Below are 13,437 nucleotides of genomic sequence, written 5' to 3' on the forward strand. Positions count from 1 at the left end.
GTCTTCTCCAGATAGGTCCCACTGCTCATCTAAAATTTGCTCTTCCTCTTCTTGCTCCCACTTTCTTACATGATTACATTTGTCTCGCAGTGCATTTAGGAGATCGCACGCAAGAGGTGTTTCCTTAAAATGAAATTTTCATACACTTTTTTTTTTTTTTTTAATTTTTACTTAACACTTTTACTTGTTCAGTCCCAAAGACAGACTGTTTGGTTTGTGGATATTAGAACAGAGAAATCCTGAGAAGCACTTGGAAATGTAGGAATTTACCATTCTTAAAGAAATGGCTCCTTGTAGTTTCAGTCAAATACACTGCTGTACATGACTCCATGTGCTGAACTGTTGTCAGGTTGCTGTATGTTATTGAACAGCTGCTGTGTTTCACATCTGAGGTGACTCCATTCCAGAGAAAAGTGCAGTGATTCCATACAGTTGTAAAATTATTTGGGAGATAAGTATATTAATACTGCTATCACTGCTTCTCTCCAAAAGATAATAAACCAAAAGTATTTCTGAACAGTAACACCTATAAAATTTAGGGAAGCTGGAAAACTACACCCAACGCCATAGCCATATTTTGCAAATCTTCATAATGAGCTGAACCAAAACTCCAGAGCCAAACATACATCCAGACTTCTTGTGTTTTAAAATCTAAATTCTAGGTCCAGACTTTTTAACTCTGACTAATCTCTAGCAAGAGCATGAGGACCAACTGACTGGTGAATGACCGTGCCGTTGATACCATATCAAATTTTGAGTACATACTAAAATATATAAACGTTTCTGGGGAACATTGCATGCATACATATACATGTGTATAGCTGATAGTATTTGCCATCCATAAGTAAGCCTAGTTTAAACTCTTCCTGAAAATGGATTGTCTTCCTCTGTTCAACATTGAATGTTGCATTTCTTAAAGGGGTTGTCAATAATAAGGCTGGCAAACCAGATCCTAGCGTTCTTGCAGTATTCCACGATTATATCAAGCTAATGCCTTTGGTTGCTGAAGCAAATCAGATGAGTGAGGAGTTGAAAAAGGTAAGCAGCAGTATACACTTTTCCTCCCCAGCTACCGTAGTTTTTCTTTTAAACTAATACATTAGCCTTTGGAGCACTGCAGACAAATAGTGTGAGAGTTTTTTTGGCACTTTCACCCCACCAGTGTTCTGTTCTTTCCTCTTTCTCTCATCTTCCTAGCTCTCTGACAGGCAGGGGAGAGAGTTAAGCTACATTTTTTTTTCTGTCAATCTCTCTCTGCAGTTGTTTTCTTGTAACTGTATTAAGTACACTCAGTAAAGCCTTTTTGAATGCAGGATATTAGAGAAAATAAAATTTTGCACTGTATAACCCGGCTAAGCATTTACTAAGGAGGGGATTAGATAACTAAGTGCAAGTATTCGAGGAGTGTAAAGACCAAAATGGGAGAAGAATTGTTTAGGTTGTGTAAAGAGGTAAGGTGAGAGTAATGACATGAAATTTAGCAAGGAAAAATTTAGACCGGATTTAAAGAATTCCACACTGCTCTCTGCTGATCCATCACTACTCAGAAGCTTCATCACAGCATGCTTGAATAAAGTAACCAGCCTGAACCTTGGTTCATTCCTCAAGTTTATTAAAGTACCATGCTGTCTCTCCGCTCTCTCTGAAACTCTCCAATAGTCCTTCCTTATCTATAGCAATTCACTGTCTGTCTGTAGATATCATTGAGGTGACCAGCATCAACGGCAGCTTGTAAAATCTCAGTGTTGCTGGGGGATTAAGTACCAAAGCATGCAAACTTTACATTCAGCATTGGAGTAGCCTATTAGTTTTTCTTTTCTTCTTCCAACAAGTAAGGGGCCTGGAAGCTCCAGAGCCTCCCTCTGGTTATTAGAGGAGTGAGGGAAAGCTATTTTACTAGGCTTTCCATTTGAATACTTGCATCTGAGAGGGGACAAATGTTTGTACCCAAGATTAAGGGCCTATGATGGTGAGGTTGGGGGGAGAGGGTCATCAAAAGAAAGGAACTTGAGCTAGTTGAATTACTCATTGGATGGTCAAAACCCACTCCTACGTTAGTACCAGATTTCTCTCTAGTGGTGACAATGACTCATGTGCTACACTGAAAAAAGGAGGATTTAAAATGGCTGCCTGCAGTACACAGCAGAGTGGCACTAAGTGATGAGGATGAGGAGGTATCTTCAACATCTGGATAAATTTCTAAAGTTGACCATCCGCAGTTCCCTGGGAAGGGGAACTAAACTTTCAGATGTTGAGACTTAATCCATTGTTAGAATTTCTCTAACTTCTGTCTCCTGTAAATGTATTTGAGATATGCTACCCAATAAAACTTCTAATAGTAATCCTTCAATATATTAATCCTTTATGTTACACCATATTGTGACATAGTTTCATGAATGTTAGCTGAATCCGCACTTGGATACTAATGTGCTGTTATATTCTCTTGAGAAACATTTTTTTTTCCTTCACAGGAGCTCAAGTTGGAATTGAAAGTGAAAAATCTAGCATCATCTGACTCCAGAGGTTATGATCTGCAAAAGGAAGTAATAGTAAAAGTGACTAACAAAATAACTAACCAGGTAAAGAAGCTGAGCCATTAATCATAGTCTTGTGCTGGCAGCAGAGTTCACTGGAGAGAATCAATCAGATGCAAGCTACACATGACATTTACTGTAATGTAAGCTACAATAAACTCTGCGCTCTCTCTGTCACAAACAAGGAGCTTTCTTAGCCCCCTCTACTGCTTTTTCTCTTATTTGTACACTCACATAACTTCTCGCACCCCTACACAGCGTCTCTGATTCTTCTTTGAGTGATTGCACACGTCTATTCCGATTGAGGTGTGCAAGCATCCTGAGAACAGATGTCGGAGATTTTTCCCCTGGTGGATGCCTAGCTTGGCACTGGCACCCCCATAGCGGTGGTGTAAGGGGCTCCCGCCGAGCCTTCTTAATGCTCATGTGGCTGTTGGAACTTCCCCCCCTTTGCCTTGAGCAAAGTGCTTTTAGTGGTTTCCACTGTTCCTTCATTGTAAATAGTTTCATAGGGTAGAGTTCTAGTAGTTTTGTTAGTTATAGGTTAGGACCATGACACCTCTCCATACTCGGAGAGGCGGTCCATCCCTCCCCTGGTACTGCGGCATGCCTCTGGCGCTGGGGTTTAAACAGGTTGTGCTGCTTTCTACTTGCCTTTAAAAGCATCTTGTTTCTCTGCGTGTGGAATGATGGGATCACAGGAGTGTTATATTTAAATACTAGAAAGGTATCCAGAGTGTGTGCATCACTGTAGATACTAAAGGGCTGAATTTGGTGCACTTAACTGTAGGTCCTCTTTCTCTTACTGGTGTTCATCCTATGGGTTGCACGTAATCACTGGTAAAGCTAGCTGAAGAATCTGGCAAATCTGAGTGCACCAAAATGGGAACCCCATGAGTAGGGCCCTACCAATTTCACAGGCATGAAAAATGGGTCACGGGATGTGAAATAAGCTCTTCCCCATGAAATCCGATGTCCCCTGTTCCTAGGAATGACCCAGCAAAGGGGGCTCCTAGCTCTGGCTGCATAGTTGCTCAGGAGGGGAGACCAGACCTGTCCCACCTCCAGGATGCTCTCTGGGACTGGGCAGCAATCGAAGGATTCCTGCAGCTGGAGGAGACTTGTGGAGTTGTGTCCAATCTTGCCTGTGCTGCTGGGAGCGCCTCAGCAAAAGGGGCTCCTAGTTCCGGCTGGGCAGGGGAGGGACAGGACTTGTACATCTCCTGCACAGCTGATCTGGGGGGAGAGGGAGGGGAAGAGACCAGATCCACTTCTGAGTGCCGCCTCCTGCTGCAGGACGCTTTCTGGGACTGGGAAGCAGCCCCAGAAATCTCCGCAGTTGAAGGAGGCTTGTGGAGTTGGATCAGATCTTCCCTGTGCTGCTGGGAGCCCTAGTCCGAGCAGGGCTGGGGGAGGACAGGACTCACTTTTTCCCTTCAGAGCTGCTCTTGGGTATATCTCTCAGCTGCAGATAGCTCTGGACCTTCTCTCCACTTGCTTCCTGTCCCCCTCCCTTTGTAGCTGCCTGGGGAGAGGACATTGTACAGAGAACTGGCCCCCCTTCCTCATGCAATTATCATCTTATTTCAATAAAAATAGAAAGAAAGGTGAAGTACTTGACAGAATTTTTTGATTGATACTTTACAGCAGCAAATCACACTCAGGGCTCAACTCACTGACTGGTATATATGGACATTGGATAGGTTTTGTAGCATTGTGATCTCAATTGACTGCCTACCAGTAGACACATGCAGTTACTGTAAAATGAGTGTGCAAAGTAAATCAGAAGCCTCAAAAATGATTACTGCAGAGGATCATGTGAAAGAATTTGGAAGCCAAATTCTACATGTCAGTGGTGACAAACTATTTTGTACAAGCTGCAGTGTTTCATTGGATCTCACACGACAGGAAATGGATCAGCGCCATTTAGACTTGGAAACCCATCAAGGCAAAAAGAGGGCTTCAGAAAGAGGGCTGCGTGACCTCGCTACAACAGCTATAACAGAAAGTTTTAAAAAAACAATGATTTCTTCTCTTTTTAAGAAGATGACAGAGAGCTCTGAGACTCGTTATTTAGCTAGAATGGAACTTATGGGTGCGTTTGGAAGTGCTAATATATCATTGTAAAAACTTGATCACCCAAAGCTGCATGAGTTCATTCAACAGAATGTACAAAATGCCAGTTGCTTACCAAGGATGTAATGCGGTAAAGCAGCGCTCCGGGAGGGGCGGCGCTGCGCGCTCCATTGGATCAAAGCAAGTTCAATATAATGTGGTTTCACGTATAACGCGGTAAGATTTTTTTGCTCCCGAGAACAGCGTTATATCAGAGTAGAGGTGTATTTTGGATGAATCCACAGATGAGCAAGACTACTATGTACTGCATGTTCTTTGATTTTATTTCTGACAAGGCTGAAGATGTACCGATAGGAAAACTGACAGTGCCCGCTGACTGCATCTATTTCGATGCTGTTGACACTACAGTTTCTCAAGCAATAATTAAAACTGTTTCAAATACAGTGTGAACTTTCACAAAGTATCTGCTTTCGTAAGTGACAATGCAACTTACATGACAAAATCTTTAAAATGGATTCTCCAAGGTCTAATTGCAAATGTTGTCCATATTACATGTAATGCACATATAATTCCTCTTGTCAGTGAGCTGTGGAGATGTTTGGTAAAGTTGATAACTGGTCAGCTACATTAAAAGATCTTTTAACACTGCCCTAGCCGCAAACTTCGATACAGGCAGCACATTGCAAACACGACTGAAATGACTGAAATTCGGGAACAAAAAATTGCACTTCCCCCAGAGCCAGAATTACTCGTTGGAATTCCTGGTTTTGGCCTGTACAATAATACCATGCAGCTCCCCTGAAGTACTACTGAGTTCGTCTCAGAAGAGCTGACACTGACACCGAAAACACAGGTTTTAACAGAATTATCAGCCCTTCTAAACGATGATCAGCTGAATGAGGAGGTTCAGTTTGCTGCTAAAAATGCCACAGGACTTGTGGACTTAATCACTTGGTTTGAAACTTGACATGTCAGAGCCTGCCAAGGGTACCACAGAGTAATGGATGTATTGTTCTGGGCTGGAGCACAGTCAAATGAAAACCACTCTGACAGTGCTGAGTTAAATGCCAATGCTCAGCAGGTGTTTTTTGCATGGCAAAGAAGCTCAGACAATACTAGTGCTATGGGGAAGAGTCAAGTGATGTAGCAAAAACGGCTCAAAAGTGTCAACAACCTGCAGCAAGGTTCTTAAAAGCAGAGCATATTTTTGACCTGCACAAATGCACCTGTTGGTGGATTTCAGCTCACTTCCTGCAGCTCCTGGCTTTAAGAATTGTAGAGTGGAGATGCCTGTCTACAAAAATATTGTGAAAGAAGCAGACTGTAGTTTGCCTATGCTACAGTTTTGGAACTCAGCAGAAGGCAGAATCCCCCATCTTGCAAGCCTAGCCAGGCGCTGTCTGACAATTCCAACCAACTCGGTGGATGCAGAGAGAGCCGTGTCTAAACACGGACAGATGTGTTCAGTATAGTGACAGGGGTGTTCAGCATAGAGGCAGGGAATGAAGAAAGACACAGTTGCTGGATGCTCCAGGCTGACATTCAATCAATGACATTTGAAACCAGAACTTTTTTTTTTCCACTTGTTTTTGTTAACTTAAGTCAATGGCTCACAAGTTTGAGATCACTACCCTACAAAACTCTGATGCCAATATCTACCAATCAGGGAGTTGAGCCTTGGGTGTTGTTTGCTTCTGTAAAGCATCAATCAATAAATCCTGTCACGTTCACATGACCTTTCTTTATATTACTGAAACAAGCTAATAATTGCATCTGGGGGGAGCAGGGCTGGCTCCAGGGGTTTTGCCACCCCAAGCAACGGGGGGAAAAAAAAAAAAAGCTGCGATCGCAATCTGCAGCAATTCAGCGGGAGGTCCTTTGCTCCCAGCGGGAGTGAGGGACCCTCTGCCGAATTGCCGCTGAATACCTCAAGTGTCACCCCGCTCCAGAGTTGCCGCCCCAAGCACCTGCTTGATAAGCTGGTGCCTGGAGCCGGCCGTGGGGGTAGGGGAGTACAACCTGTACCCCTCCCCCTGCAGCTGCGGAGCGATGGGAGCAAGAAGTGGGGTGCGGGGTGGGGTGTGGAGCTTTCTGCAGAGGAACCCAAGAGCAGCTGTGCAGAGGAAGAGAAAGTTTTGTCCCTCCCTAACCAGCCAGGACTAGCAGCTAGGAGCCCCTGGCTGGGGCATTCCCAGCAGCATGGGGGAGATCAGATCCACCTCCGCCTCTGGAAACCTGAACCCGCCCCCTCCACTTTTGGCTCAGGACCCCCATGGTTACAACACGTGACATTTCAGATATAAACAGCTGAAAATGCGAAATTTACCAATTTTCAAATCCTATGGCTGTGAAATTGACCATAATGGACTGTGGATTTAGTAGGGCCTTACCGATGACCATTCATTTTATCATCTTTCCTGTGCCTTTGTAGGTGTGGGTGTGGTCTAAGGCCAAGTTCATCAACAGAAAATTCCTTATGGAGGAGGTTTACCAGCAGTTTTTAGATGGCGAGGATGTGTATGTGGACCAAGACCGTGACCCATTCTGGGATCCTGTTGAGGTCATTCATTTAGGATCTGCCCACATTTGGCTTCAGTCACTTGCTTACTGCATGAAGCTGGAAGAACAAACGGAAGTTCTGAACTCTGAAGGAATGGAGGAAGCCATTCTACTTATAAATATAGCTCCGTGTTCCAGTGATGGAAGGTAAAGGTTTGCCTTTGCCTTGTTTGAACTAGCTCCTACCTAAGATCACTTCAAAAAAAATTCAATTCAGGAATTTCACAGGGTGATATGTCTGGTAGGAGATGGAGGCTAAACGCATGGAGGAAAATATAAAGGCCAAGTGAAATTCCAACAGGTTTGCACAGGTATAAACAGGAGCAGGATTTGACCCAAAGACATTAGCACATGGGGAAAATGTACCATGTGACAATACTGTTGATGTCCAGGTCCATCCTGATCTCCCTGGGCGCTACGATGACAGCTGCTCAGCCCTTGGGAAGTGAAGTCCCTTGAGTTGTTACCTGGGTCCTCCCCTAGCTAAGTAAAAGAACCACACTGATGACCTCTAGAAGGAACTGCTACCAGACTTCTTTGCCAGATGGAGATGGGTTGTGCAAGGAAGGGCTTTACTGGGAGACTTAAAAATTGAAAATATGTGAAGTTTTGTTGGACCTTCTGGGAAAGAGGAACAAAGCATATAATGAATAACTACCTATTATCTTCTGTCATGCTTTACCAGCTACTGAATAACAATTATGAAGCACCCTAAGCCCATGAGGTAGTATTCCACTGAGCTCAGCTGTCCTGGAAATGTTAGGTGGGGAAGCTTTGGAGGCAGTAGTAGTGTGTGGGAGAAGGCACTGGTGATGCTCCAGATAAAACAGGTTTGAGGGGACAGAGAGACAATAAACACAAACGTTTTGCACCAGTGCTTCTCAAGCTGTGGTTTGCGTAGCTCTGCTCTGTAGGAAGCAGAGGTGAAGCTTTAGTCAGTTTTCAATCAGTGACACTTCTGAGTAGTTGTAGGTCAAGGACAATGAGGGTTTCCAAAAAAATCACGTGACCAACTAATTTAGAGCCCAGCCCCATGAATGGCAGCTTTGTCTGATGTTTGAGGTGTATTTGTAAGCAAATTTGCCATCGCCATAACTGAAGGTTGTTAAACACACGGAAGGCCGGACGAAACCACAAATTGACCTGGAATGCTTAGGGTAGTGGGAGCAGCAGGTGATGATCCTTTCTAGACTGGAGTAGTAGTAGTGTGTGTTTGTTTTTTAAAAATGTGTTGGTAACATGTTTTAATTAGCACTATTTTAAACACCACTTAGCCAAGTCTGAGCGCTTTAAAGCGCTAGTATAGACAGGCTCCGAGCACTGGGAGCCACACTCCCAGCGCTTGCTCGGAGCTAATCCCCTCGAGTGCGACCACACTCGCACTTCAAAGCACTGGTGTCGGAGTATTCCCACGGCAGCGCTTTGAAGTTTCCAGTGTAAATGTACCCTTACTCTTACAAAATACCTTTGTGTGCTTTAGTGTACTAAGCTAACTTGTGTCTGCCTTCATGGTTCAGCCTTGCTTTGTACCACCCGAAAGCTTGATAAGGTTGGAGTTAAATACCCGTTAGTTTAGTTGTAATCCACTGAATTAGGGAACTTGCTTGTGTCTAAGGCCAGAATGAAAAAATATTTTTGGAAGGTGTTTGCGTGCCCATTTCTCCTCGCTGCCTCTCTACTTCCTGCTTTTTGGGTCTATTCTGGGTCTGTCTTTCAAGGATCTTCTTATACTTCCCTTCCCCCTCTCTTTGTTTTCTCCTAACCCCTGTCTCTCTCACTCCTTCAAAGGATACCAGGCCTATCTCCTAACCTTGTCATCTTGGAGTGCCAGTAGCAAAGGAAATGAGCTGGATTTGTAATATATAGTCCCTTCCAAATGGTTTCCTTTCCTATCGTAGGTGGTTACCAGAATATGTGTGTGTAAACAGCTGTCCTTGCCTCTGTTCCCAGCCTCCTCCTCACTGACCTGATTCATTCACTAATGTCACTGTCTTATATTTGCTGTGACAGCTGACCCAGATTTGACATGTTATATCCTTATTTCTACATTTTTAGAGCCTTTGGAGAGGACAGTATGGTCATTGACCCTTTGGAATTGCTGGGAAGAAGAATTGATTTCCAGATTCACATCTTACAGTGCCTTGGCGTCAAATGGCTTAGAGAAGTCACCGAACGGGGCATTCAGATAGGGTGAGGGGTTTTGTTAGTTCATTGCCTCCTTCACAGTATGCTCAGTTGGAATCGTTGGTGAAAGCAAGAGCAGTTTCATATTTATCCTAATAGAAGTTTCCAAATTGAATGAACTACTATCATCTGTTAGATCTCTGAGCTGCAGGATTTATTTAATGTCACAGGCTCAAAATCTCAGCTGTCCTCTTAAAGGACATGTTAATAGGAACAAGCCCTGCTTTGAACAGGAATATTTGAACTCGTTTGCTCCAAACCAAAGTGAATTTCCTCAGTGAATAGGAGCAAAACACCCCTGTGGAGTGGTGGGGGTTGGGAGGACAGAAAGCTTTAAGCTTCATAATACAAAATAAAATCTTGTATCATTAAAACCGTTTAAGCAAATGCATTTTTAGACGGTGACAAAATGTTCAGTGACAGACTGCTACAGTCAACAAAATAAACCCTGAAAATGAATCAAGTGAAGTAATATAACATGGTTGGTGTGTGCCTGCACAAAGCGTTCTATTCAACAAGAGGGAACAGCTGACCTCAAAATGTTGCCATAATTCTTTTGTTCACATTTTCTTTGTTCAAATAGCTGATCTTTTCAAATGCTGAACTGGGCACTTATTTACATTTTATGTTAATGTTTCATTTCCCTAGGTACAGAGTTTATGATCTTCCACACTCTCTATACACAAAGCCTGTCTGGAAAAACATGAATGCTAAGATTGAAGAGACAGTTCACTTCTCAGCTCTAAATGCATCCCACGAATTTTTAAATTATTTAAAAAAAAATGCTTTAATTGTTGACTTATGGGGACTTCAAGGTATTTCTTTACAATATTTCTCTTTAATTTGCATAGTTCTTCATGGCTATGGGTTGTAAATAGAATCAAACCATATTCTAGCATCCTTTTCAAATATAAAATGCCTGATGGAAAGACAGAGCATGCTCACTTCTATTACTGTGACACTTGAATTTAATATTAGTCCGGTATTTAAACACTGAAAGACTGATGAGAATTTGCTTGGCATAACCATCTTAGAATGAATGTGTCAACCTAGCCTAGAAGGATTCAATCATTTACATCATTTGATGCTAAAAGCAGGCTCTGTTAAGTAGCTCTGTGGCATCTCAAATTTAAGAATCTCATTGCTTTTGAAGCATTAATGAAATAAGTTTCAAAACATCCCTGTGAGGTAGATAAGCATTATTACTCTCACCTTACAAGTGAGGGCACTGAAGTACAGAGAAGCTAAGTAACTTTCTCAAGGCCATACTCCAAGTCTTTGTAAGAATGAGAAACATATTGTGTAGTCCTACATTAGACAGGATTCCTTATTCTCAGTCCTCTACCCTTCAGGGTGGGAGGAACAGCATCTGTAGTGGGACTGCATGAATACCACAGCTAGTAAATCCCAATATTCACGTTCATGAGAGTCAGTGATTTTTTCCAGCAAACACTTGCCAGGACGGGGGCGTCAACCTGTCAGACTGGTTTGCTGGCTAGAAGTAAAAGTAGAAACGTGCTCTGGTACTATTGTTAAGAGCATCCATATTCTTACATTATTGTTTAGCATTCATATGGACAGGGTGACAGTTTCCTGACTGTGTTAGGGAATATATTATATGCTAGGTTTTGATCTAGTCCTAGTGTTATAATCTAAGACAAAGTTACTGTTCCCTAGCATGGGTCTAGTTCCCTAGCATGGCCAGTAAGTTGTTCAGTCCATACTAAAAATAGAAGATGATTGAACATGGATGCCAGTAGCCACAGAAGCAAGCAGTGTGTGTATGCAGTGCTTTTTGCAATGTGTTTGGGCTCTAAATCTCTGAGGTTTGAGTGCTTAGATTGCACTGCTATCTCAGGTATAATAGATCGGGTCAGGACATCTTGGAGGTGCTGTGGCATTACTTATTACTAAGGCTGCGATTTAGGCACGGATTCTGTGACTTCCAAAGACTCAGTGACTTCAGCCAGCACCGGCTGGGAGCTGCAGAGTCCCCTGCGGAGGCTGGAAATGGCAGACTGATCCACTACGGCTCCCAGCCATCGCCTGGGGCAAGGGGGATCCCTGCGGCTCCCAGCCACCACGAGGGCCCTGGGAGCTCCACCCGCAGCTGCCCAGGCTCCTCATTTTGTCATGGATATTTTTAGTAAAAGTCAGGAACAGGTCACAGGCTTCCATGAATTTTTCATGAATGCCCCTCCACAGTCATCTGTGGTTCCAGACAAACTGGCAGAATCTGATTCCATCTTTTCACGCCCCGCCGTCCAATCTCTATTTTTCAATGGCAGAAAGAAGAGGATAGGTAACAGGAGAGGGGAATGAAAGTTCATAACATTTTTCCAAAAAAAAAAAAATCTGTACTGTTCTTGTGACATTCTGGGGACTACACAGACCGGTAACCTTGAGGGCCTACGTTTTGTGTAGCTGTGGTGCAGTTCCATGGCACCAGTAGCCATCCCACAAGTCTTTCACCAACCTAGTTACTCTTTGGAGGGTGACCCCAACAGCCTTTCCAGTCCCAAGTCTCCCCAAATACATCTTCCTTATGGGAAAAACATCCCCCTGTGTGACATAAGTTACACTGACATAAATGCTCATGTGCACAGTGCTATGTCAATGGGAGAACTTCCATTGACATAGTTTCCACTACTTACAGAGGTGGTTTTATTACACCAACGGGAGAGAGCATCTTCCCCAGATGTGCTGCAGTGGCGCAGCCATATCAGTACAACTGTGCAGCTGCAGCACTGTACGTGTAGACACGGCCTAAAAATCTGTAGGTTTACAGCCCGGTACCCCATGTATTTAGAACTTTAACATAGCTAATTGTGAAATTGGTGTCTGAAATTTTAGCTGTTTTAATTGTTGATGTGTGTGTTTAAAAGAATCAAACATACGATGTGAGATTTGTGATACAAATGTTATATGTTGGAGGCAAGTTTGAGAAAATGGAGATTACCGGTGTAAGTTCGAAGACACTTGTCAGAGCTTGGAGCGAAGTTATTTTTATTTCTCCCTAAATATTTCAACTGATGTACAACACAAATATAGTAGTGAAGGAGTGTGACCACAGTCTTAACTGGCCTCTCTTTCCCACAATGCAGAGGGGTGCACTGAATTGGACTACTCCCTACAAGACATGGTCACAAATGAGGGCACCATTATAGTTGACAATCCAAAAACTGTGATTGCAAAGAATATTGGTCTGGTGAGTCCACTTAAAGTCTTAGTAACATTCTTTGGTCAAACAAGGGATCTGATGAACCTGCAAGCTTTTACTTCCCTGAGGGCTTGTCTACACTTGTACTGTGACACTTCAGCATAGACACTACCTGCACTGACAGGGGGTTGGAAAAATCCACAACCCTGAGCAACGTAGTTAAGCTGACCTAATTTTTTTTTTTAGTGTAGACGAGGTCTGAGTAGTTATTCACACAGGTAGTCCTTTGACCTTAACGGGACTACTCTAGTGATTAAAGATTGCAGGTTGAGGCCCAGGAAGTATGTAGTATTTCATGTGAGGCAGTGATCCACATGTACAGCACAGAATCACTGTCTTAGATAATGCATCTTGTCCACTCGTGAGTTTTATCAAACAGCTACACTACAGTCTTCTAGCTGCTGACCTGCTTCAGATAATGCTTTAGAAAGCACCACTGTTACATAGTTTTTGTTGCAACTAATTCTTAAAATCTGGGATACATTAATAGACTCCTTTAATGACAATGGCCATGGGGCTGACAGCTTGGGCTGTCGGCCTCAGGGCGGGAGACTCCAGCAGTCAGTGTCCCTGGAGGGACACAGACAGATGATGAATAGTGTGAAATTGCTCACTCGGTAGAAATACCTGCCAACTTGTAGAATCTGGTTGGGCCCAATGAACTCAACTTTTTGCATTGGTACTAAAGTTGATTTAGTTTAGGATCAAACTCAAGTGACTGAAGAGATGCAGTGTGAACCAGACATGATTAAGGAATTGATCTCTGGATTTGAACCAGTTTTCTGGGCCGAGAAAGACATGTATTCCTCTATTCCCGGGAAGAGTCACTGCTACAACCATGCATTTGGTTAAAACCCAAGGAGC

The 13,437-nt window shown here is 43.2% G+C and overlaps 1 protein-coding gene across 1 annotated transcript in view; it reads left to right on the plus strand.

Annotated features, from left to right (window-relative positions):
• LOC127050057 (kinesin-like protein KIF28) overlaps positions 1-13,437 on the plus strand; it is a 53,356-nt gene that overhangs the window by 31,364 nt on the left and 8,555 nt on the right. Inside the window, exons 15-20 of the mRNA XM_050951592.1 lie at positions 920-1,038; positions 2,472-2,579; positions 7,042-7,316; positions 9,225-9,359; positions 10,002-10,168; positions 12,458-12,561. Of these exons, the coding sequence (XP_050807549.1) occupies positions 920-1,038; positions 2,472-2,579; positions 7,042-7,316; positions 9,225-9,359; positions 10,002-10,168; positions 12,458-12,561 (908 nt within the window). The remainder of the gene's footprint in view (positions 1-919; positions 1,039-2,471; positions 2,580-7,041; positions 7,317-9,224; positions 9,360-10,001; positions 10,169-12,457; positions 12,562-13,437) is intronic.

Source organism: Gopherus flavomarginatus, chromosome 4, assembly GCF_025201925.1.
Source record: "Gopherus flavomarginatus isolate rGopFla2 chromosome 4, rGopFla2.mat.asm, whole genome shotgun sequence".
Classification (NCBI taxonomy): Eukaryota; Metazoa; Chordata; order Testudines; family Testudinidae; genus Gopherus; species Gopherus flavomarginatus.